At 43.6% G+C, this 23,897-nt stretch overlaps 2 protein-coding genes across 2 annotated transcripts; one reads left to right on the top strand and one right to left on the bottom strand.

Annotated features, from left to right (window-relative positions):
* Positions 1-1,031: 1,031 nt before the first annotated feature.
* LOC129812757 (bone morphogenetic protein 7-like) lies at positions 1,032-7,495 on the bottom strand. Its single transcript, XM_055864597.1, has 5 exons — positions 7,125-7,495; positions 5,607-5,764; positions 4,619-4,705; positions 4,330-4,466; positions 1,032-2,758 (listed from the first exon to the last, which is right to left on the bottom strand). The coding sequence occupies exons 1-5, from the start codon at positions 7,250-7,252 to the stop codon at positions 2,621-2,623; spliced, it is 648 nt and encodes a 215-aa protein (XP_055720572.1). The 5' UTR covers positions 7,253-7,495; the 3' UTR covers positions 1,032-2,620.
* A 5,440-nt stretch (positions 7,496-12,935) lies between these two features.
* LOC129868616 (uncharacterized) lies at positions 12,936-14,621 on the top strand. Its single transcript, XM_055942746.1, has 6 exons — positions 12,936-13,317; positions 13,601-13,671; positions 13,759-13,935; positions 14,026-14,087; positions 14,170-14,256; positions 14,344-14,621. The coding sequence occupies exons 1-6, from the start codon at positions 13,160-13,162 to the stop codon at positions 14,434-14,436; spliced, it is 648 nt and encodes a 215-aa protein (XP_055798721.1). The 5' UTR covers positions 12,936-13,159; the 3' UTR covers positions 14,437-14,621.
* Positions 14,622-23,897: the final 9,276 nt, after the last annotated feature.

Genomic DNA, 23,897 nt, shown 5'->3' with positions numbered 1-23,897 from the left:
ATACAAATTCGGGAGAGGCGAAGGTCGAGAGCCAATGCGTCCTCCGAAACACGACCCCGCCAAGCCGCACTGCTTCTTGACGCACTGCTGCCTTAACCCAGAAGCCAGCCGCAACAATGTGTCGGAGGAAACATTGTCCAACTGGCAATCGTGTAAGCATGCATGCGCCCGGCCCGCCACAGGAGTCGCTAGAGCGCGATGGGACAAGGACATCCCGGCTGGCCAAACCCTCCCCTAACCTAGACGACGCCGGGCCAATTGGGCGACGCCTCATGGGTCTCCCGGTCACGGCTGGCTGCAACACAGCCCGGGATTGAACCCGGATCTGTAGTGACGCCTCAAGCACTGCAGTGCCTTAGACCATTGCGCCACTCGGGAGGCCAACTAGGGCTTTACAATGACGGTGATAACTTGGGAGAAATGTTGGGGTTAAGTGGGTTAAAATCTTCCTAGAAGTCACAGATGATGCATGAAGGAAAATGTCCAAATGCTTAATCTTGGCATTTTAGCAAGTCTTTATTTACATTATAAATCTGATTTATTGATCTGTTCATGTGATCCATATTAAAATGGGACTTTATTTAATATAAAGGGCATTTAAAATTCAATATGGGTGCACAAGCATTTCTACTTAAAATATCAAAAGGGATGCAAAAGGCAGTATTTTCATGGAACGACCCAGAATAAGAAGTGCGCAACAGGATGACGATGCTGTTTTACAGATGGTGCTGCGTTGCTGGAGCAGTGACCCAGAAACCTTGTTTCCCTCTTGGCATCCCCCCTGTACATTTAGGTTTCCTGTCAGACTGATCCCACAGCCGGGGGCTATGAATCACTACCTCTATTAAGAGGTCACTGTATAAATAGTTATTCACTTTTAGGTTACACTTCAAATGCAGTTTTAAAATTCGGGTGAATAAAGATACATTTTTGACAGCATTTATAAATAGTATGAGTTCTCCAATGCATAAAAAAAAAAATACTGATATTTGACTGTTTAATCTTGGAAATAATGAAATTAGAATCCAGAATTCTTGTAGTAGCATTTATTAAAGAATTTAATCAGATAATAGACATTTAATTGATACAAATTCTCAAACTGTGTGATCAATGGCAATAACACATTTTACCACATTTTTTAAAAAGCAAAACATTTTAGTGAAGCTGTGACAACCTCAGGTACATTCCATATCGTGGTGATAAATATTATGATGAAAATACATTGTGAAAAGGTGGCAATGTGAGGTAAATGTAAAAGGAATACATTTATTCAGTGTATCTCAAAGAAAATATAAAAAGAGTATATATTTATCCAACTGCCAAAACCAGAAAACGCCGTGGACCAAGTTAAGGACTGATAGACAACAATATTGTCGAAAGGAGCACATGGGAAGCGTTGAGGGATAACAATTAAAGTCTCAAATGTAGCAGACTGAAATACTTTTTGGACTGCATATGTGCAACCGAACAAATGTCTTAACTGAAAATGAGAGGCTTTGTTTGGTGAAACCTGTAGCACTATAATTTATCTCTATGCCCAAAGTTTCTACGTGTCCAAACATGGAGTTTTTCAATGGAGTGGAAAATCACAGCACATATAAGAACAATATTTTTGTTTGGGGGGGGGAGATCAGAATCTTTATTTTACATAACCCAGAATGTATTTTTTTGGAAATGTTATACTTTTGTAGAAAACTGGTTCCATGCCTGTTACAGTCCCAGGGAAAAGCTCGTTTAGATGAGAGCTCTGCAGTTATTGCCTAGTGCTGGGTCGACTTTCCCACCCTGAGAGATTATTTTTTTTGGCATGGGAAGCCTGTGTTCACATTTTTGTGGGGAACATGGAATAGCATTACTTTGATCCATTGCCAGTCTAGCGCTTCAGGATTGTGAAATATCGTCGTCAAAAATAACATCAAAGCACATATGAAATGTCATTAAAGCAAGACTGCCAACGTTTATTCAACCAGAACTAATAGCTGTCAGTTTTCTGTTTTTCAGAACGTAGTGGCTGCGGATCTGGTTTTTACTCAGACCTTTTCTTATTTTGAGACCGCCTAAATGTCCCGAAGCTTCTGCGCATGTGCAGGATTCTCTCTGTATATTTGTGTAGCCACTGCTTACAATAAGCCCCCTTCTGGGAAAAGAGAGGAGAGCAGGGTTTCATATGGGAGCTAGTCCAGAGATTCTATGAAAGCCACAATGATCAATTTTCTTTATGCTCCTCAAGATTAACATATTTCAATATTCAAATGCTTCTGAAAATTAGCTAGGAAATAACTAGGAAATAGCCATAATCTATTTAGGAATGTAGGCTATGTGCCAAAACCTGTTCCTGTAATTTCCCCAAGATTCACAGATTTTCCAAAACTCCTGATTGGAGGATTTTGAATTTCCTGCATATTCCTTCTTGATTCTGAGAATCTTCCAAATGGGAATTCTGGAAAACCTGGGAATTTTGGGATAATTACTGGAATGTTGCAACCATGTCCACTCTATAGGTATTTCATGAGCAGAAGAGATATGGGGATGGGGTAGGGGGACTCCCTGGGATGGGGTAGGGGGACTCCCTGGGATGGGGTAGGGGGACTCCCTGGGATGGGGTAGGGGGGGTCAATGATCAATCCTCAGCCGGCGGCTGGGGGTTGCCTGGGCCGCAGGCACGGGTGAGCTGCACAGAGGAGATGGTGAGGGTGCTGAACTCATCCATGTAGAGGAAGGGCACATGCTCTGTAGAAGTGGTCTGGCAGCACGGCATCTGGGGTTTGGGTTAAAGAGAGGGGGAGGGAGGAGTTAACATCTGGGGTTTGGGTTAAAGAGAGGGGGGGAGGAGTCAACATCTGGGGTTAGGGTTAAAACAGAGGGGGAGGGAGGAGTCAACATCTGGGGTTAGAGTTCAAGAGAGAGGGGGAGGAGTCAACAACAGAGTATCATATAGTAACCTGAACACAACCTTAGGTGTTGAAGTGCTGTCTTCACTATTTTTGGAAGACTTCTAGTAGCCTTCTTTTTACCTAGACAACCACTAGCATATTTAATATATTTATCTGGGGAGGAGTCTATATTTAATCCATAAGAGCAGAAGGGTTGTGGTATATGGCCAATATACCACGGCTAAGGGCTGTTAAGCACGACGCAACAGGGAGTGCTTGAATACAGCCATTAGCCGTGGTATATTGGTCATATACCACAACCCCCTGAGGTACCTTATTGCTATTATAAACTGGTTACCAACGTAATTAGAGTAGTAAAAATATATGTTTTGTCATACCCGTGGTATACGTTCTGATATACCACAGCCAATCAGCATTCAGGCCTTGAACCACCAAATTTATAATAAATCTTTTTTTTTTAGCAATCACACCCTTTTAGTATGTTACAAATTTGAGAATCCCACTCATAATTTGGTGTCTAAATCCAGTGTCACTTGGTAGTCAATTTAAATGAAGGGAAATAACATTATGAGCAAAATTATGAATCATGTGCCTTTAGTAAACGTTTTTTTTAAAGGGTTAAAGACCTTAGATTTGAGCATCTGGGACCTCCTTTGAAGAAAATCCTCAATAACCTAAAATTGGTGTCTCATTGGTGGTCCCAGTCCTAATGTTATCCTGATGGAAACATTATTTAAAGTCATAAAGTCTGACATATTCGTGGATTTAGAATGGGAAGTTTTAGCCAAATACATTTCCATAAAAAGTATATATATAAAAAAGATGTTAACAGTAAGTTGAAACACTTAGAGAAATGTGATAAGTCTAAAGCACAGGTGGCTGCTAGATGTTCCTCATGATCGACCTTGCACCTGGCTGTGCTTCTCACTCACAGAGCTGCTTATTTCCACAGATACCGAGACACAACATTGATATCTCTGCCAGCACAGCCTGGGGTCTCTCCATGACACTCTGTTTCCCTGCTGTTTTCCCAGACTTGAGACAAATTCTCTTCATCTTAATGTGCGCCTGATTGTTTTAGCTTTACTGGTATGCAGGGTGGGAAGACTTTGCACTTTCTTACTGTACCAGGCAAGCTGACAACTTCAAGTATTTGAATGTTTTTGATTTATGCATTTGTTCTGCTGTTTTCCTAGGAACTAAACTAAACATCGAGCTTGACTTACGGACTGACTAAAATGGAAACCAGGTGTGGATCCTGGAGCAGCGGACCAACTCAGAATCCAATTATCCAATAGGACAAGCCAAAAAAACTATTATAGTAAGCTTATTCACATAATGCTAATACATTGATTATGATCATAATCCACACAATGTCCAACTACACACCAGTAAAGTACCTTTCTTTTTTAAGAAACATGAAGGGTTGTTTTACCTGTGAGGGGGCGTCCTTTGCGGGAGGAGTGTGTGATGGGCAGCGCGAGGGGCTCAGGTCCAGTTGGGAGTTGCAGGGTGAGCACTGGACATAGGTGAAACTCTCAGGGTAGATAACCCAGTTCTCCCAGCCAAGATCTAAATTGAGAAATGAAGACAGACAGCACAGAAGGCTTAAATGCTATGGTGATGGCCACAGATATGTGCACGCACACATGCACACACGCACACACACACACTCTATTGATGTTTCATAGATTAACAGTGTTTTATCATTTTTTGGTGTGAACCTTTCAGGAAGATCTGTGAGGTCAGCGGACAGCATTTCAGACCACTACGGTTGTCTGCTGCAGGACCCTCAGCCTGGGGTACAGCCACTATGGAGAAAGGGAAAGAACATATATGAATCAATAAGAAACATCATGATGATGCTCTGCATCAGAATACTAGAAGCAGAATACTGTAATGATCATATGGCCCTCTTAAGCCCATTACGAACTGGCTAGCACGTTTGGTCAGGCGAACCGGGTTTTATTCTCCGCATTGGAAGCTACTCACCTCTGCTGTTATCTACAATTTGGATGGTACTGAAGTTGGCAACACTTTATTTGGATAGTCCTTAGTAGATGGTTTGTAGATAGTCAGTAGATGTTCAATAACTGTCAACAACATTTCAACTAAACATCCACTAACCCTAAACTTAACCCATACCCTTACCCTAATTCTAAACTTAACCCATACCCTAACTCTTAGCCTAATTCTAAACTTAACCCATACCCTAACTCTTAGCCTAATTCTAAACTTAACCCATATCCTAACCCTTACCCCAATTCTAAACCTAGCCCATCCCTAACCGTAACCTTAGCAAGCAGTTGCTTATCAAAAGATGGTCAAATTATCAACAAACTATCTGAAAGTATTTGTATTGTATATTTGTGTTTATTATGGATCCCCATTAGTTCCTGCCAAGGCAGCAGCTACTCTTCCTGGGGTTTATTAGGGATCCCCAGTAGTTCCTGCCAAGGTAGCAGCTATTCTTCCTCGGGTCCAGAGACATTAAGACACTTATATCACATAAAATTAAAAATTAAACAGTACATCATATAACACTGTCATACCAACACATATCCACAATACAAAATGTATGATACCACTGTACAACAATATTATTATGTACATGTGTGTACCGTGTGTTAGTCCTATACAGTAGACCAGAGGGTCATACTATCTAAATTAAGTGGGATCCTGAAATTCTATTGCTACCAAAAATGTGGCTACCTGCTTTGTCCTGGGTCTTGTGAGAGATGGCAGAGAATGCTGTCTTCCATTGCTCTCTGATGGCAGTCAGTCTGTCTGCCGCCACCTGGGGCTCCTGCTGCAGGTTCAGGGCTCTAACAAGGGTCTTTCTGATGTCATTCAACAACTCTCCACGGCACCTGCACACAGAACAGAAACAGACAAATTAGTTTATTGCAAATCAAATTAGTTTATTTGTAAATCAGTCAATTATACTGAAAATAAATACTAAAAGAAAAAGACAACTGGAATGCTACAAATATTTTATTGTTAGAAAATAAACAAATTAAGTTTATGGTCATGGAAATACTTTAGAAAACAATTCCTGGTGACATTTTTTATTTTACACAATTCCTTGTGACTTAAAAAAAAGTTTTATTTGTAATTTTTACTAAGATATCTTTGGTAAGAAAAATAAAGTTGCAAAAGGGCCGAATTTGGCCCCATGGGCCTCCTATTGCCTTTGACTGCAACAGAGAGAAGGAGATTTTAATGTTAGCAATGGAGCGTAGCCTTCTCTCTCAGGCATTCAGTCCTGGCTGCCTACACTTCAGATTGCGTAACCATGGATATCCTGTTCTTTTGAATCTCTTGCATCCATTTTGTGAGATCTGGCAATCTCTAAAAGAATCAACAGCACCATTTTGTACATGAAATATTTAATGGACTTCAATCAATGTATTAATGGCATGCTGTTAAATTGGGGGTAATGTTGGTAATTTAATGGAATAGATTTAATCTGAAGATGATTTTTACAAATCCAACCGGTTCAACCTTTAAATTCTAAAGTATTAAAACAGCTTGTTCACTCAGACTAAAGTTGGCTTTGTTACCAAAGCATGCATCGTTAAATCTATAACCGGAGACCATACTTTTTCAGGGAGTTTGTTCTCACAATATCTATTTGAGGTGGATCGGCTCTATGTCTAAAAATAGTGTTGCTGACAGTGCTGCTGTCTCTGGAGAGTTGCAGACAGCGTTGCTCTGTCTCTGTGCCCTGAATGTTGTCATGTAAGAAAGATTGATAGTGTTGTTCATGCCTGGGGAGAACACAATGTTACACTTAGAACTGTAAGGTCAGCTCTCTCAAATCTAGATGCAGCCAAGTAAACCTCTCAAACAACCCCCGCCTCATTTCACGAGGCCTCGGCAAGCATCCATCAAAGGTGACTTTGCTAGTCATGATATAACCTGGTGCAGCTGTATGGGTCATCAAGATTTAAAATAGCCTAACACTGGATATATGGTTGGCTATTTCAAGTCTTGATGACCTGTAGAACTGAGCATGGAATTTAGAAAATAGTTTATGTCAGGGATTGGCACAATGAGAACATACTAAGTTTCTGTGTTGGTTAGAAGGACAGATTACCGCCATCACGCCATTTTGAATGAAATTCAAAAAATTCAATTTTTTTGAATTATTTTCAGAATTGATGTGTCCTCTATGACCTTCTGACTATCCAGTGATGTGTCGCTCCAGCGAGGGGTGATACTACTAACCTGTCAGGGTGGAGGACGGCAGAGCCATTAGCAGCAGCAGGTTCCTTCTCCAAGGGCTGGAGGACAAACGACTTTCCCAGAGAACAACCAAAGAGCACCAGCATCATCACAAAGTGCGCAAAATACATTTTGGAAAGATGGTGGTCAGTCTGGCCTCTATGCAACTATCAGAGCAAATACCACCAACTTGTGGTTTTGTGGCAATTAATGAATTTGACTCTGTTCAGTAATGGAGGAAGAACTAGTTGTTCTTCAGTTGGCAGAGGAGGCGGCTGTACTGGTACAACTGATAGTGACGCTCTCGTAGAGGTCTGGGTATCCAATGGAAGCTCACAACGGGGCAGGAAGAGAATAGCTATTGTTTGTATTGGCCTGGAAACCTCAGCTTTATCTCCTCGTACACCAGGTTGTCCTTGGAATATTTTTTATGTCCTGCAAGTATGAAACAGTGTTGGGGTGATAGAGAAGGACCAGAGAGAAAGAGAGAGCTGAGAGAGAAAGATTAGGAGGGACAGAAAGACAGAGAGAGCTGAGAGAGAGAGATTAGGAGAGACAGAAAGACAGAGAGAGCTGAGAGAGACAGATTGAGAGAGACTACTTACCGTAGTTGTATAGACAAAAAGCATCATGGGTAATGTGCGTTGAGACTGAGCACATTAAATGGTTGAACTGATTCCTGTCTCATCGTTATAAAGACGTGGTTATGAAACCAGCAAGACATAACGGTCTTGTCAAGTGGGCAATACATAATGTGTGGCTGGCTGTTACCTCAGAAGAGATGTGTGTGTGTAACCGTTATTTAACGAGGCACGTTAGTTAAGAATAAATTCTTATTAACAAATGACGGCCTACCCCGGCCAACGCTGGACCAATTGTGCGCCGCCCTATGGGACTCCCAGTCACGGCCGGTTGTGATTCAGCCTGGAAGAATAGATAATAGGACATTAATTTGCAGGCGTTTCTTAAGATAAAATAAATGAAATAGCCTACTTCTCATGAATGAAACAAAATGATGTAATGTAATATGTTGAAGGAGGGGGAGATGCTTCTTTCTTGGAGAAGAGCAACCATGTCTACGATATCTAGTACAAGACCTGAGAGTACAGCTGCTGTTATATGCTTTGTATTTAAAGCGTTATATTTGATATTACTTTACCTGAATCATCTGGCATGGCATGACATACAAATCAAATCAGTTCCATAAAATATCCAGAAGGGCTGGGATAGCAGTAAACAAGCCTCACATGAAACTTCCAGCAAGCTGGGACACCAGTAAACAAGCCTCACATCAAACATCCAGCAAGCTGGGACACCAGCAAACAAGCTTCACATGAAACATCCAGCAAGCTGGGACACCAGCAAACAAGCTTCACATGAAACATCCAGCAAGCTGGGACACCAGCAAACAAGCTTCACATGAAAAAACCCCCACAAAGATACCATTGATTGAGCTTTTGATTTTTTTTCAGCCCATCATCGAGGGAAGCGGAGAATCATAAGACCGCTCTTTATGAAGGCTCCGTCTCAAATGGCACCCTATTGCTTATAAAGGGCCCATAGGGCTCTGGTAAAAAAAGTAGTGCACTATGTAGGGAATAGGGTGCCATTTGTGAGTCAGCCTGTTGATAATAGTAACTTGCCGTGAAAACTGGGAGTTGGGTTGATAACCAGACAGTACTCCTTGTTAAAGGGGACTGCAACAATCACCTCCCTATAGTGCTCGCCCAACATGAAAAGGTGGCAATCTTCCTCTGATAACCAAGAAAATGTTATTTTTGCTTTGCACCTGCCATTCAAGGACATGGATTCCAGAAAGCAGCCAAACTGTCTGAGAGTTAAATAGAAGTTACGATTACAGCTACTGTAGCGTCTGTTACTGCGGATATCTCACGATCAGCCCAGATCTCGTTACAGAGACTCAAACTGGGTCAGTCCCAAGTAAACACTCACTCGCATGACTTGAGATCTTTCTCTCTGACACTTCGAATAGGCCAAACGTGCAGAGTAAAATACAGCACAGAACCCATGAACCAATAACATCAACAGAGACATTTTTTTAAGACAAGCTGAAACAGAACATGCAGGGGTTTCTTCATCCAGATCAGCCTAAGCTGTATCTGATAGACATCACACGAAGACCCTGGCCTACAAAATGGGGTCTTTAGCAAGCTTGACATGAACCGATATGAATGTCAGTTAGAGGTTCAACTCAAAGGGGTAGAGATTCATCTGACATCACTATCACTGTAGTCTCTTGTGACCGTACTATCAGTGAAGAGTGAGAATTCAACAAGTAATATCCTTTTCCGACTCTTATCATACATTTTCCAATAAGACGACCCATAGAGAATATCCAGGTACAACAGCTATGATATTAAAAAGACTCAAGACTTTCCTGTGATCTAACTGTGGGCTAAGAAGGTGTTGTTATTTTGTATACTGAACAAAAATATAAAGTGTTGGTCCCGTGTAAAAGTGTTGGTCCCGTGTAAAAGTGTTGGTCCCGTGTAAAAGTGTTGGTCCCGTGTAAAAGTGTTGGTCCCGTGTAAAAGTGTTGGTCCCGTGTAAAAGTGTTGGTCCCAAGTAAAGTGTTGGTCCCGTGTTAAAGTGTTGGTCCCGTGTTAAAGTGTTGGTCCCGTCTAAGTGTTGGTCCCGTCTAAGTGTTGGTCCCATGTAAAAGTGTTGGTCCCGTGTAAAAGTGTTGGTCCCGTGTAAAAGTGTTGGTCCCGTGTAAAAGTGTTGGTCCTGTGTAAAAGTGTTGGTCCCGTGTAAAAGTGTTGGTCCCGTGTAAAAGTGTTGGTCCCGTGTAAAAGTGTTGGTCCCGTGTAAAAGTGTTGGTCCCGTGTAAAAGTGTTGGTCCCGTGTAAAAGTGTTGGTCCCGTGTAAAGTGTTGGTCCCGTGTAAAGTGTTGGTCCCGTGTAAAGTGTTGGTCCCGTGTAAAAGTGTTGGTCCCGTGTAAAAGTGTTGGTCCCGTGTAAAAGTGTTGGTCCTGTGTAAAAGTGTTGGTCCCGTGTAAAGTGTTGGTCCCGTGTAAAAGTGTTGGTCCCGTGTAAAAGTGTTGGTCCCGTGTAAAAGTGTTGGTCCCGTGTAAAAGTGTTGGTCCCGTGTAAAAGTGTTGGTCCCGTGTAAAAGTGTTGGTCCATTTTAAAGTGTTGGTCCCGTGTAAAAGTGTTGGTCCCGTGTAAAAGTGTTGGTCCCGTGTTTCATGAGCTGAAATAAAAGATTGCAGAACACTTTTCATGTGCACAAAAAGCTTATTTCTCTCAGATTTTGTGCACAAATTTGTTTACATCCCTGTTAGTGAGAATTTCTCCTTTTCCAAGATAATCCATCCACCTGACAGGTGTGGCATATCAAGAATCTGATTAAACTAGCATGATAATTACACAGGTCCACCTTGTGATGGGGCCAATAAAAAGGCCATTCTAAAATGTGCAGTTTTGTCACACAACACAATGCCACAGATGGTCTCAAGTTTTGAGGGAGCATGCAATTGGCATGCTGACTGCAGGAATGTCCACGAGAGCTGTTGCCAGAGAATTGAATTTGTCTACCAAAAGTCGTTTTAGAGAACTTGGGAGTAAGTCCAACCGGCCTCACAACCGCAGACCATGTGTATTGCGTCGTGTGGATGAGCGGTTTGCTGATGTCAACATTGTGAACAGAGTGGCTACGGACAACGTACACAATTGCATTTTATTGATTGCGATTTGAATGCACAAAGATACCGTGACGAGATCTTGAGGCCCATTGTCGTGCCATTCATCCACCGCCATCACCTCATGTTTCAGCATGATAATGCAAGGCCCCATGTCGCAAGGATCTGTACACAATTCCTGGAAGCTGAAAATGTCCCAGTTCTTCCATGGTCTGCATACTCCCCAGATATGTCACCCATTGATCATGTTTGGGGTGCTCTGGATTGATGTGTACGACAGCGTGTTCCAGGTCCCACCAATATCCAGCAATTTCACACAGACATTGAAGAGGAGTGGGACAACATTCCACAATCAACAGCCTGTTCAACTCTATGTGAAGGAGATGTGTGGCGCTGCAAGAAGCAAATGGTGGTCACACCAGATACTGACTGGTTTTCTGATCCACACCCCTACTTTTTTATTAAGGTACTGTATCTGTGACCAACAGATGCATATCTGTATTCCCAGTCATGTGAAATACGTAGATTAGGGCCTAATTAATTTATTTCAATTGACTGGTTTTCTTATATAAACTGTAACTCATTAAATATTTTTGTTCAGTATAGTTTGGAATTTTGACCTCCTTTCGTATTTTTATACATTTCTGGACATGACAGTCGTAAGTTAGAGAGGCATGGCAGGAAAGTGGCTGATCCGACAGATTAAAGCCCTGTCAGAGGGGATATGTGGTCCAGAGTAGGCAGCGGTTACAATGCAGGGGCACAGCAAGGCATTGTTTATGGTTAGAACACGAAGATGAATAAAGACCTTGACTGTGGCCTATTTCCCACAGTCTCCTCACTGAGGGTCATGGAGAGATGGAGCACAGGCCCTGGTGGAGAGATGGAGCACAGGCCCTGGTGGAGAGATGGAGCACAGGCCCTGGTGGAGAGATGGAGCACAGGCCCTGGTGGAGAGGTGGAGTACAGGCCCTGGTGAAGAGATGGAGCACAGGCCCTGGTGGAGAGGTGGAGTACAGGCCCTGGTGGAGAGGTGGAGCACAGACCCTGGGGGAGAGGTGGAGCACAGGCCCTGGGGGAGAGGTGGAGTACAGGCCCTGGGGGAGAGGTGGAGTACAGGCCCTGGTGGAGAGGAAATCAATGCCTCACAAAGTACTTATTTCCACAGGTTGTGTTGAGGGGGTGTGTCGCAGGTTGTCTAAAAGCAAACTAAATAGATGACGTTCCTGGAGTGTTTGAAAACATAGTGATGAGTAAAGATTCAACAGACAAAGTCCTTCAGTTTGTGAAAGAAATATGATGTGTAATGGATTGGCAGCGGTTCGTTGAACCACATTTGTATTGTTAACAAACATAGTTTGTATTTTTTTTGGATTATAGTGCATCTAGCCTGCCTCTTGTAACCTTGGACTGGGTTTGGCCTTTTGTGAAACTGTTTACAAGACATTTATAGCTTTCTGAGAAAGTCTGGGAAAATGAAAAGGGCATCTGGGAGTAGGGGCATTCCTCTGATGTTGTCCCAGCCCTGGCTACTGGGGAGAAAGTCTGGCGCAGGAGACTAGCTTTCCTAGTTCCGTTAGCTCACTTTGCTATCAGCCAATCCATCCAATCTACCCCCTGTGGAAAACATGTATAAATCCACACTAACATACCACTTGATTTGATTTTGATTTCATTAGAATGAAGCAATATATTTGGCTTACATGCTAAGCAGTACGATGCTATGGACATTGGAACAAAGCGCCTGTGTTGTATCTTCCTCTTAGGGAGCCTGGTGTCATACCTCTTCCGTGAGAACCACATCTGTCGTGACATAGGGTGGGAGAGGTACTTCTGCTACAAGAGCATGGAGGTACCAGAGCTATACTCTGGTCCTCACCTTCCCTATGACCTTCTCTAACGCAGCTGAGCTGGTGGAGGCCTTCAAGAACAAACAAGTCGGTTTCCCTATTTCTGGTCACAACATACGAGTTGTGAATTTTTATGTTAAGTAAATACATCAAATATGACATGCGGGAATTGGCAGCTCCATTTCACGCCATCATGCCGACTACGCCACAGGCATTGGAGAAATGTAGCACAATGCCTACAGTAGTGTTGTTGCCTAGCTACAACATCCATCAATCAATGTCATTATTTTAATACACCTCCAGGGGCCTGTTGCACAAAAGTAGAATTAAGACATCCGGGATAAATGACTCAGCTGAGCTCAATGAAGCCAAAACATGTGCGTCCAGGCTTAATTGGTTGCACAAAGACCAAGCCAGGATGAGCAGACACGGATTCATTAAGCCAGGTGAAACCAATCCTGGATAGGTGCGCGCTCACGGCTCACTCAAATAGACCCCGCCACAGATCACAGATTAACTGATTTACCATGGCAACTAGAGCCGCGTACTTTTCCCCGTCGGAAGCACAAATCCTCATGGAGGCATACGAGGAGGTAAAATATATAATTAAGAAGAAAGGCAACACCGCCACAGTGATAAAGCAAAGAGAAAAAGCGTGGCAAAGTATTGCAGACCGCCTGAATGCGTAAGTAGTGCACAATTACACAGTCACCGCTCCGCTGAAACATCACAATTACAATTCAAATATTTAATTCACATCTCCAAAAATGCAGTTGTACTGTAATTATGAAACGGTTAAATTTTTAATTGAAATGCACTGCAGATATGAGTGAAATTGTGTAAAGTAACTCCATCACACTGTATAAAGCTATGATAAATTTTGATATTTTTACTGAAAACAAGACAAAAATACCAAGTAATTTTTTGCAGTGTGACTCCATTAAATGTGTGTGTGTGTGTGTGTGTAGATTAAACATGAACGGGCCAAAACGGACATGGCAGCAGGTCAAAATCAAATACAAGAACATTCTGCAGAATGGTATGGTCCCTGACTAATATTTAACAAAGCACAAGCATATATTGTACCCAGAAGGTGCCTGCTCACACATTGTCTGTACTGTTTTAGCAGTGAAAAAGAATACCCACAGACAAGGCACGGGTGGTGGGTCACCAAAGGCTGACCTTACCCCAGCAGAGGACATGGCCTTGGAGCTAAATAAAGGCAGGCCCGTCTTAGAGGGGATCCCTGGGGGGAAAGAGACGAGCATAGGTTCCTCCCAAGATGCCACCCGCTTCATTCAAGGTATGTCCTTCCATCTCTACATGGGATACAACCACATTCATATTGAATCAATTTGGACTGTCTGACTTTGGTTTACCTATTGCCTTGCAGTGTCTGGCAGCACTGTGTTCCTGTTAGAGCCACCAGCACAAGCACCAGACGATGCTGATCCAGTGAGTACTCCATCAAAGGCATACTGTAGGCCTGGCATGTCTTGTCTACTAGCTTCAATGTGAATCCGATTAAATGTGATAGGGTGAAGGCCCCAGTGCAGCAGCAACAGCACATGATGGAGACGATGATGAGGAGGAGACCATCTCTCTGGATTCCAGAAGGCATGAGGTATCATGTTAAGACTGTGAAAGTACTATTTACTCTACAATGGTGAGGAGTCCTCATCAAAATCAAAAAATCGAATTTCTTTTACAGGACCCAGATGCTATACAGTGGGAAAACCAGCCTGGCAACATAGTGCGTATTAATAAAAGGACACCACATCCTGCCAAATTCCAGCTGCGCTAATTGTATTGTGTTCACAGAGCTCACAAGCTATCAGAAAGTTGTATGGCAACCACCTCTGGCGCCAAATAGAACTGGCAGACATAGACATTCAGTACAAGAAGAAAAAGATGGAAAATCTTGCACTGGAGTCCGAAATAAAAAAGAGGACAATTAGGAAACTGGACCTTGAAATAAAAAAACTTGAGAGGGAGGTGAGATATGCCTTCAATGTACACTGTGTGCTAACTGTAACACAAATGTATTAATCATTATTTTTCTTTCCTCCCCCAGCTCCAAGAAGATGACACAGCTCAAAATAAAAATTAGGTATATTCTCGTAAAGTCAAGTGAGCCATGACATATGAGCTCTTATTGTGAGCACACAGGACGGTGGCATCTTTCTAAGTTTTTTTTTTTTCCCCAGCAATCAGTACAACCAAGTCATCGTTATAAGGCATCGCCCTCTTTTGCCCACCCCCCCAGCACCAGGTGTGGCCACTAGCCTATATGAAGGCCCAAAATTGTGTGTTCCTTTCTGCTCTGACAATGGCATGCCCATTCGTGCGAGATGTGGTGGATGAAGAAGCACTTGTGCTGAGGAGAGCCTTCAGGCGAGAAAGGGTCTTCAGGGACTGGTTGGACCCACTGGCCTTCCCTGATGACCATCTATATGAAAGATACAGGTTTTCTGCAGATGGCATCAGGTATCTATGCAGACTACTGGGTCCCAGGATTAAGCACCGCACTGCACGGAGCCATGCACTGAGTGTGGAGCAAATGGTTTGTGTGGCCTTGCGCTTTTTTGCTAGTGGAGCCTTCCTGTACTCAGTGGGGGATGCAGAACAGCTGAACAAGGCCACAATTTGCCGCACAATAAGGAGTGTGTGTCTGGCTATCAAAGCATTAGCAGATGTCTTCATCTCCTTCCCTGGCCACAGAAGACTCTGTGACATCAAAGAGGAGTTCTATAGGATTGCAGGTAAGAGGATCTACAAATTACAGGACAACTGTTAACACATAGTAGGATACTCATTACTTTGTGTGACAGGTTTCCCCAATGTCATTGGTGCAGTGGACTGCACACACATAAGGATAAAAGCCCCCTCAGGTGCCCATGAGGCCGATTTTGTGAATAGGAAATCCTTTCACAGCATTAATGTTCAGGTGAACATAACTTTTTGATATTGTCCATTGACGAACACTCTGCATTGCCAGTGATGTGCATTGATTGGTGTAATATTCCTCATCTTATGATTTCAGATGGTCTGCAATGCTGACTGTGTGATCAGCAATGTTGTGGCAAAATGGCCTGGCTCAGTCCATGACTCCAGAATCTTTCGGGCCTCTGAAATCTATCAGTGCCTATCACAAGGTAAGCCACACAACCCCTATTTATAACCATCATGGCTGTGTCAAGAATATCACTGTGTTTATGAGGTAGTAATGATGAGATTTTGTGTTGACAGGTGAATTCTCTGGTGTGTTGCTGGGAGACAGGGGGTATGGCTGCCAGCCTTTTCTCCTGACACCTTTCACAGACCCCCAGGAAGCACAGCAGGCCTACAACCATGCCCATGCCAGGACCAGGGCCAGAGTTGAAATGACCTTTGGTCTCCTGAAGGCACGCTTTCACTGCCTTCACAAATTAAGGGTCAGCCCTGTTAGGGCATGTGATATTACTGTGGCTTGTGCTGTCCTCCACAATGTGGCCTGCCTGAGGAAGGAGAGGGCCCCCAGAGTGCCACCAGCCATGGACTGGGACAATCCGGCAATCTTCCCTGATGACGACAGTGGTCGGCTGCTGAGGGACCAATATGTGTTGAATTATTTTAGTTAGTATGTGTGCTTTCAATTTTGGTTAAATATGTCCTGCGGTGGCAGAGGAATTTGTTTTTTTTTGGGTTCGTTTTTTTACGAATTTGGCCTCTTATGATGTTTGTGCGGTATACTGTGTGTAATGCAAGGCTGCAGGGAGGCTACTGCATCCATTCATTTGTCTGTTCAGTTGATGTGTATGGATTTGTCCTGCATTTATTTTAGTGTGCAGACATGCAGGGTGTGTTATATACAGACCTTTGAATGTGTATGTATCATTTTGTATAATATGCTTGGATTCTGTGCTTTCCATCTTGTAGAGTCACTGTGACTTCAGTTTCGAAAGGAGCTGATGGTTTACCTGCTTTGTTTTGTCCTTATTCAATAAAGGAACATAATGTTACACATTGTGTTTTTATATTCATATGGAATGTGTATTTGTTTATATGACAGAGTACTAGGGCCACACTGAAGAAAAAGGATAAAGTCATAAATTTATGAGGCTGGTTCTTTCTGCAGAAAAGCTACATATTGTTTTTACAGTTTTGATACTTATGACAATGTGATACTTAATATTCTGGCACATCAGCATGTCTTTGTTTATGAAACCATACTGAAGTACAATTTCACGAAATGCCCCACATCTGTCATTTTAACAACTGTCCTCCTTTAAAACAACTGGTTACAATATTATTACTTGTGTTTTTTTCCCCTCTGTGGCCCTAATATTCTATCATTTTATATATAGCCTTATAGTCTATGGGAAACTGTAAATTATCTAATGATAGCAACATCATCTAAAAATTATTTTTTATCCAAAATCATTGAAATTAATGATCACAAACGTTTAAATAATGACAGTGGGTCTAGTTAAATGTGATAACAATGTATAGTGAGCAGTGAAATAACTATTGGTTTCCATTTGTGGTGACTGCTGACTGACATTAGGGATGAGATTAAATAGATCCTGGAATTTAGCCTGGTCTGGAGCAGGCTAGCTCCACAGAATAAATCTCCATGGTAATTTATACCATAACATATCCTCCTGCCCCCTATCCATCTTTAGTGCAACCGGATTACGGATCAATTGAGCCAGGATCACCAAGATATCCTGGCTTAATCCCTTATCCTAGTTTTGTGCAACAGGCCCCAGGAGACCAAACACTCCCCCTCTCGTTTTCCCTGTCTGTTTCCTCCAGGAGTAGATCCATTCATTCTCTCTATGTCCTGGCTGCAACTCCTTGGGGAGACCTGGCGGCTGCTGAGGATCCTGCCCAACCTCAGGCAGATCTCCACCTGCCACAGCAAAGAGATCACCCTCGGTGGTAGGAACAACACGGGAACAACATAGTGACAGGGTGGTAAAACACCATGGCAACAACATAGTGACAGGCTGGTAAAACACCATGGCAACAACATAGTGACAGGCTGGTAAAACAACATGGCAACAACATAGTGACAGGCTGGTAAAACAACATGGCAACAACATAGTGACAGGCTGGTAAAACCCCATGGCAACAACATAGTGACAGGCTGGTAAAACACCATGGCAACAACATAGTGACAGGCTGGTAAAACAACATGGCAACAACATAGTGACAGGCTGGTAAAACACCATGGCAACAACATAGTGACAGGCTGGTAAAACACCATGGCAACAACATAGTGACAGGCTGGTAAAACACCATGGCAACAACATAGTGACAGGCTGGTAAAACACCATGGCAACAACATAGTGACAGGCTGGTAAAACAACATGGCAACAACATAGTGACAGGCTGGTAAAACACCATGGCAACAACATAGTGACAGGCTGGTAAAACAACATGGCAACAACATAGTGACAGGCTGGTAAAACAACATGGCAACAACATAGTGACAGGCTGGTAAAACAACATGGCAACAACATAGTGACAGGCTGGTAAAACAACATGGCAACAACATAGTGACAGGCTGGTAAAACAACATGGCAACAACATAGTGACAGGCTGGTAAAACAACATGGCAACAACATGGCAGTCCTCAAAGAATACCCTGGTTTTATAGCTGTGTCACTATGTCGTTTTACCAGCCTGTCACTATGTCGTTTTACCAGCCTGTCACTATGTCGTTTTACCAGCCTGTCACTATGTCGTTTTACCAGCCTGTCACTATGTCGTTTTACCAGTCTGTCACTATGTCGTTTTACCAGCCTGTCACTATGTCGTTTTACCAGCCTGTCACTATGTCGTTTTACCAGCCTGTCACTATGTCATTTTACCAGTCTGTCACTATGTCGTTTTACCAGCCTGTCACTATGTCGTTTTACCAGCCTGTCACTATGTCGTTTTACCAGTCTGTCACTATGTCGTTTTACCAGTCTGTCACAATGTCGTTTTACCAGCCTGTCACTATGTCGTTTTACCAGCCTGTCACTATGTCGTTTTACCAGCCTGTCACTATGTCGTTTTACCAGCCTGTCACTATGTCGTTTTACCAGCCTGTCACTATGTCGTTTTACCAGTCTGTCACTATGTTGTTGCCATGTTTTACCAGCCTGTCACTCACTGGTAAAGCCCTCCCTCTCAACAGGAGTTTCCATGGGCATCTTGAGGATCTTTTGTTGGTGTTCTACAAGCTGGGTAAAATGGTGCATTTTTTATATGAAGAATGCATGGTTATTCTTCATAATAGATGCAAAACAATTTCAGCTTTCTCTAAGTATTTGACATGTGCATGCCCTTCAACATTCTCTCTACTTTTTTATCAACACCCCCCTTACACATGTCTCATCCTATCCTGATCAGAATGGCCTGCCATCATCTGAGAAGCCATATGTCTTCAACAGAGACATTGTGGATAGAGGAAGATATTCCATGCATACACATCCCCATCCTGTTTTCCTTCCTCCTGGTCTAATCTAATGATCCTTCCTCCTGGTCTAATCTAATGATCCTTCCTCCTGGTCTAATCTAATGATCCTTCCTCCTGGTCTAATCTAATGATCCTTCCTCCTGGTCTAATCTAATGATCCTTCCTCCTGGTCTAATCTAATGATCCTTCCTCCTGGTCTAATCTAATGATCCTTCCTCCTAGTCTAATCTAATGATCCTTCCTCCTGGTCTAATCTAATGATCCTTCCTCCTGGTCTATCCTAATGATCCTTCCTCCTGGTCTAATCTAATGATCCTTCCTCCTGGTCTAATCTAATGATCCTTCCTCCTGGTCTAATCTAATGATCCTTCCTCCTGGTCTAATCTAATGATCCTTCCTCCTGGTCTAATCTAATGATCCTTCCTCCTGGTCTAATCTAATGATCCTTCCTCCTGGTCTATCCCAATGATCCTTCCTCCTATCTAATCTAATGATCCTTCCTCCTGGTCTATCCTAATGATCCTTCCTCCTGGTCTAATCTAATGATCCTTCCTCCTGGTCTAATCTAATGATCCTTCCTCCTGGTCTAATCTAATGATCCTTCCTCCTGGTCTAATCTAATGATCCTTCCTCCTGGTCTATCCTAATGATCCTTCCTCCTGGTCTAATCTAATGATCCTTCCTCCTGGTCTAATCTAATGATCCTTCCTCCTGGTCTAATCTAATGATCCTTCCTCCTGGTCTAATCTAATGATCCTTCCTCCTGGTCTAATCTAATGATCCTTCCTCCTGGTCTAATGATCCTTCCTCCTGGTCTAATCTAATGATCCTTCCTCCTGGTCTAATCTAATGATCCTTCCTCCTGGTCTAATCTAATGATCCTTCCTCCTGGTCTATCCTAATGATCCTTCCTCCTGGTCTAATCTAATGATCCTTCCTCCTGGTCTATCCTAATGATCCTTCCTCCTGGTCTAATCTAATAATCCTTCCTCCTGGTCTAATCTAATGATCCTTCCTCCTGGTCTAATCTAATGATCCTTCCTCCTGGTCTAATCTAATGATCCTTCCTCCTGGTCTAATCTAATGATCCTTCCTCCTGGTCTAATCTAATGATCCTTCCTCCTGGTCTAATCTAATGATCCTTCCTCCTGGTCTAATCTAATGATCCTTCCTCCTGGTCTAATCTAATGATCCTTCCTCCTGGTCTAATCTAATGATCCTTCCTCCTGGTCTAATCTAATGATCCTTCCTCCTGGTCTATCCTAATGATCCTTCCTCCTGGTCTAATCTAATGACCCTTCCTCCTGGTCTAATCTAATGATCCTTCCTCCTGGTCTAATCTAATGATCCTTCCTCCTGGTCTAATCTAATGATCCTTCCTCCTGGTCTAATCTAATGATCCTTCCTCCTGGTCTATCCTAATGATCCTTCCTCCTGGTCTATCCTAATGATCCTTCCTCCTGGTCTATCCTAATGATCCTTCCTCCTGGTCTAATCTAACGAGGACCACATCTTAACCTCAGGTACTGTCAGACATACTGTACTGTACAGTATAATATCTTCTTCGGAAGCATTATTCAACCCATGCACTTTTATAACATGTTATTTTCAGGTGCTTGGGGAGTACAGGGCTTTCAGTCCCTTGTAACGATCGTCGTCTTCTTCGGACGAGGAATAGGAAGGATCGGACCAAAATTCAGCGTGGTACGTGTCCATGTTAAATTTATTATAACTGAACACAGAATAAAAAATAACAAAAGTGAAACAACGAAAATCGAAACAGTCCTGCAAGGTGACACAACACAAAACAGGACACAACTACCCACAAACACAGGTGGGAACAGGCTACCTAAGTATGGTTCTCAATCAGAGACAACGATTGACAGCTGTCTCTGATTGGGAACCATACCAGGCCAAACACATAGAAATACAACACACAGAACAAAACATAGAATGAAAACATAGAATGCCCACCCCAACTCACGCCCTGACCAAACCAAAATAGAGACATAAAAAAGGCCAGGCCAACAGGACTACAAGGGTGCCTCACTTCATCCAGTACCAGGCCAACAGGACTACAAGGGTGCCTCACTTCATCCAGTACCAGGCCAACAGCACTACAAGGGTGCCTCACCTCATCCAGTACCAGGCCAACAGGACTACAAGGGTGCCTCACTTCATCCAGTACCAGCCCAACAGGACTACAAGGGTGCCTCACTTCATCCAGTACCAGCCCAACAGCACTACCAGGGTGCCTCACTTCATCCAGTACCAGCCCAACAGCACTACCAGGGTGCCTCACTTCATCCAGTACCGGGCCAACAGGACTACAAGGGTGCCTCACTTCATCCAGTACCAGCCCAACAGGGCTACCAGGGTGCCTCACTTCATCCAGTACCAGCCCAACAGGACTACAAGGGTGCCTCACTTCATCCAGTACCAGCCCAACAGGGCTACCAGGGTGCCTCACTTCATCCAGTACCAGCCCAACAGCACTACCAGGGTGCCTCACTTCATCCAGTACCGGGCCAACAGGACTACCAGGGCGCCTGGTGCCTCACTTCATCCAGTAACAGGCCAACAGGACTACCAGGGTGCCTGGTGCCTCACTTCATCCAGTAACAGGCCAGCAGGACTACCAGGGCGCCTGGTGCCTCTCTTCATTCAGTACCGGGCCAACAGGACTACCAGGGTGCCTGGTGCCTCACTTCATCCAGTAACAGGCCAGCAGGACTACCAGGGTGCCTGGTGCCTCACTTCATCCAGTAACAGGCCAGCAGGACTACCAGGGCGCCTGGTGCCTCTCTTCATTCAGTACCGGGCCAACAGGACTACCAGGGTGCCTGGTGCCTCACTTCATCCAGTAACAGGCCAGCAGGACTACTAGGGCGCCTGGTGCCTCTCTTCATTCAGTACCGGGCCAACAGGACTACCAGGGTGCCTGGTGCCTCACTTCATCCAGTACCAGGCACACAGGACTACCAGGGTGCCTGGTGCCTCACTTCATCCAGTAACAGGCCAGCAGGACTACCAGGGTGCCTGGTGCCTCACTTCATCCAGTAACAGGCCAGCAGGACTACCAGGGCGCCTGGTGCCTCTCTTCATTCAGTACCGGGCCAACAGGACTACCAGGGCGCCTGGTGCCTCTCTTCATTCAGTACCAGGCACACAGGACTACCAGGGGGCCTGGTGCCTCACTTCATTCAGTACCGGGCCAACAGGACTACCAGGGTGCCTCACTTCATCCAGTACCAGCCTAACAGGGCTACCATGGGAAAATCTAAAGAAATAAGCCAAGACCTCAGAAAAAAAATTGTAGACATCCACAAGTCTGGCTCATCCTTGGGGACAATTTCCAAACGCCTGAAGGTACCACGTTCATCTGTACAAACAATAGTACGCAAGTATAAACACCATGGGATCACGCAGCCGCCATACCGCTCAGGAAGGAGACGCGTTCTGTCTCCTAGAGATGAACGTACTTTGGTGCGAAAAGTGCAAATCAATCCCAGAAAAACGGCAAAGGACCTTGTGAAGATGCTGGAGGAAACAGGTACAAAAGTATCTATATCCACAGTAAAACGAGTCCGATATTGACATAACCTGAAAGGCCCGCTCAGGAAGAAGAAACCACTGCTCCAAAACCACCATAAAAAAAGCCAGACTACGGTTTGCAACTGCACATGGGGACAAAGATCGTAGTTTTTGGAGAAATGTCCTCTGGTCTGATGCAACAAAAATAGAACTGTTTGGCCATAATGACCATCGTTATGTTTGGAGGAAAAAGGGGGAGGCTTGCAAGCTGAAGAACACCATCCCAACCGTGAAGCATGGGGGTGGCAGCATCATGTTGTGGGGGTGCTTTGCTGCAGGAGGGACTGGTGCACTTCACAAAATAGATGGCTTCATGAGGAAGTAAAATTATGTGGATATATTGAAGCAACATCTCAAGACATCAGTCAGAAAGTTAAGCTTGGTCGCAAATGGGTCTTCCAAATGGACAATGACCCCAAGCATACTTCCAAAGTTGTGGCAAAATGGCTTCAGGACAACAAAGTTAAGGTATTGGAGTGGCCATCACAAAGCCCTGATGCAATCCCAAAATTTGTGGGCAGAACTGAAAAAGCGTGTGCGAGCAAGGAGGCCTACAAACCCAGGAGGAATTGGCCAAAATTCACCCAACTTATTGTGGGAATCTTGTGGAAGGCTACCCAAGACGTTTTGACCCAAGTTAAACAATTTAAAGGCAATGCTACCAAATACTAATCGAGTGTATGTAAACTTCTGACCCACTGGGAATGTGATGAAAGAAATAAAAGCTGAAATAAATCATTCTCTCGACTATTATTCTGACATTTCACATTCTTAAAATAAAGTGGTGATCCTAACTGACCTAAGACAGGGAATCTTTACTAGGATTAAAAGTCAGGAATTGTGAAAAACTGAGTTTAAATATATTTGGCTAAGGTGTATGTAAACTTCCGACTCAACTGTATATTCTTAATTCCATCCATTTACTTAACTTTGTGTGTATTAGGTAGTTGTTGTGGAATTGTTAGATTACTTGTTGGAACTGGAAGCACAAGCATTTCGCAATAACATCTGCTAACCATGTGTATGTGACCAATACAATTTGATTTGATGCTTCACCGTAGGGATGGTGCCAGGTGCCAAAGAGTTCAATCTTGGTTTCATCAGACCAGAGAATGAAAGTCAGTTAGCTGCTTTTTGGCAAACTCCAGGTCGGCTGTCTTGTGCCTTTTACTGAGTGGCTTTCATCTGGCCACTCTATCACAAAGGCCTGATTGGTGGAG

This window comes from Salvelinus fontinalis, chromosome 2, assembly GCF_029448725.1.
Source record: "Salvelinus fontinalis isolate EN_2023a chromosome 2, ASM2944872v1, whole genome shotgun sequence".
Classification (NCBI taxonomy): Eukaryota; Metazoa; Chordata; class Actinopteri; order Salmoniformes; family Salmonidae; genus Salvelinus; species Salvelinus fontinalis.
Note: the sequence above shows the minus strand (reverse complement) of the source record. Positions and strands in the feature narration are given on the sequence as shown.